Source organism: Papaver somniferum, chromosome 11 (genome assembly GCF_003573695.1).
Source record: "Papaver somniferum cultivar HN1 chromosome 11, ASM357369v1, whole genome shotgun sequence".
Taxonomy (NCBI): Eukaryota; Viridiplantae; Streptophyta; class Magnoliopsida; order Ranunculales; family Papaveraceae; genus Papaver; species Papaver somniferum.
The window spans coordinates 135,040,555-135,042,591 of record NC_039368.1 but is presented as its reverse complement, the minus strand read 5'-3'; the positions used below and the strand labels follow the sequence as shown (position 1 = coordinate 135,042,591).

General features: G+C 48.2%; 1 protein-coding gene across 1 annotated transcript; it reads left to right on the top strand.

The window, feature by feature from the left end:
• Positions 1–334: 334 nt before the first annotated feature.
• LOC113325235 lies at positions 335–1,204 on the top strand. The gene has a single exon (XM_026573443.1). It carries the CDS (start codon positions 335–337, stop codon positions 1,202–1,204), a length of 870 nt encoding a protein of 289 aa, XP_026429228.1.
• Positions 1,205–2,037: the final 833 nt, after the last annotated feature.

Below are 2,037 nucleotides of genomic sequence, written 5' to 3'. Positions count from 1 at the left end.
ATGTCAAGGAAGAAGCGCTAATAGATATCTGCGTATGCGGAATGACACAGTCCTTAAAGAAAACCCTGTCCAACTTCCGGTTCCCGACATTCGTCGAGTTAGAAGAAGCGGCGGCAAGAATCGCCGATTGTGTCGAAGAGCACAATTCAGACTATGCCTGGCGCAATACAGTCAATACCGTATCAACCGTGCCTAGGAACATCCGCACGAACAATAACCGAGAGGGCTGGAGCACACAAACGCTCCCTCCGCCCTACCTTGCAGCAAAGAGCAGATCGTGGGTATGTTAGAGCAATGGATAGCAAGCAAAGAAACCCAGTTGCCCCCAACAAAAATGGATCCCAACGCCACTGATAAGAATGATGTTAGGTACTGTCACTACCATCGTAGAATACATCACCCCACAATTGACTGCTACAACCTCCGAAGAATGTTCCAGAGGAAGCTGGAGATAGGCGAAATCGAGATGGGTAATCCTGAAGGAGGTAAGGCGATTCAACATCAAGTCATGATGCTCTCTAATGACCCGAATGGAGACGTTTGGAGACCTTGGGATGACGATGAAGAAGAAGCATGTGAGGTCGAAATGGAGAACCTTGCATTCACAAACACAGATGGCGTGGGCAGTAAGTTCTCCGAAACAGTATTAACCAAACAATTTTTTGATTCCCTCGGCTTCAGCGAAGATCAAATCAAAGAAGCATTGAAGGCTATAGCGGCTATCGCAGTAGGAAAACCCTACGGCCCCCTCCCCAAGGAGGAGATCATGTTCACAGATGAAGACATTTTCTATCCAGGAGAGCACCTTAGGCCTTTTTACTTAACGGTGCATATCAACAAGCATCCAATAAAGAGATCCTTCGTAGATGGAGGCGCATCTTTGAATCTAGTTTCCATGAACACATTATACATCCTGGTAGCGCAGCGGTCCACAATCAGGATGCGAACTACGATGGTGAAGGGGTTCGAAGGTCACTCCCATACGGCCATTGGAATCGTTAACCTAGTCATGAAAGTCGGCCCTATCCAAGCACTCACACTATTTTATGTAATAGAAGATGACACTACGTTCCATGTACTACTAGGTCGAGGATGGCTACTCCACCATAAGGTGGTAGCATCGACATATCACCAGTGTGTTAAGACCAACATGGAAGGTAGGAAATATCAAATCCCTGCCACGAGCAACCCTGTCGATCCATAGGAAGCATACATGGCAGGCACATTCTTATACGATGAACCAAAGGAGGCGGATGAAGCGCCCGAAGTACAACTTACCCCGCTCCCTAAGTGGGGAGAGGAAGAAAAGCTGGAGCCGAATAAGTCCGTATTTAGCCCGTCCAGGATGGTGTTCCCCACCGAAGGGAAGAGAAAACAAGAGGAGCAACCCAGGTTCTAGCGCTTCTCTAAGCCAGATGGGGGGCACATATACAGCTTGTAGCAATCAGCTGAGAGAGTACCCGCAGATTTGAAGGATTGCGCCAATGTGACGACAAACAAAACGGATATTCCCTATGAAGATAACGAGCAGAGTCTATCAAAACTACCTTACAACACAGTTGATAACGAGGAAATGCGAGACCAACTCGTAGACGTGACCCCCATGGATGCAGAAGAGCGAAAACCCGGACACCCTCACTATGGATGGGATGGAGGAGGTCAACATAGGAACAGAGGAGGACAAGCGCCCCATCATGATAAGCAATAGCTTAGATGAAGAAGAAATAGAAGCGTTGATCGCACTACTCAGAGACTACAAGGATGTCTTCGCCTTTGATTATGACGAGATGCCGGGGCGAGATAGCGACCTTGTGGCCCACAACCTTGGGGTGTCACCCGAGTTCAAGCCTGTAAAGCAAAGAAGCAGGGAGTTCCCTAGGGCCACAGCTCCCGCAATAAAGGAAGAAGTAGAACGGTTGCTTAAGGCCAACTTCATCAAGCCTATCCAACACCCAAATTGGCTAGATGACATCGTGCCCGTGGTAGAAAAGAATGGGAAGATCAGATGTTGTGTGGACTACAGGGACCTAAATCGAG

Excerpts from the sequence above, each read along its gene's own strand:
- LOC113325235 (XM_026573443.1), top strand. The coding sequence starts at position 335 with ATGGATCCCAACGCCACTGATAAGAATGATGTTAGGTACTGTCACTAC.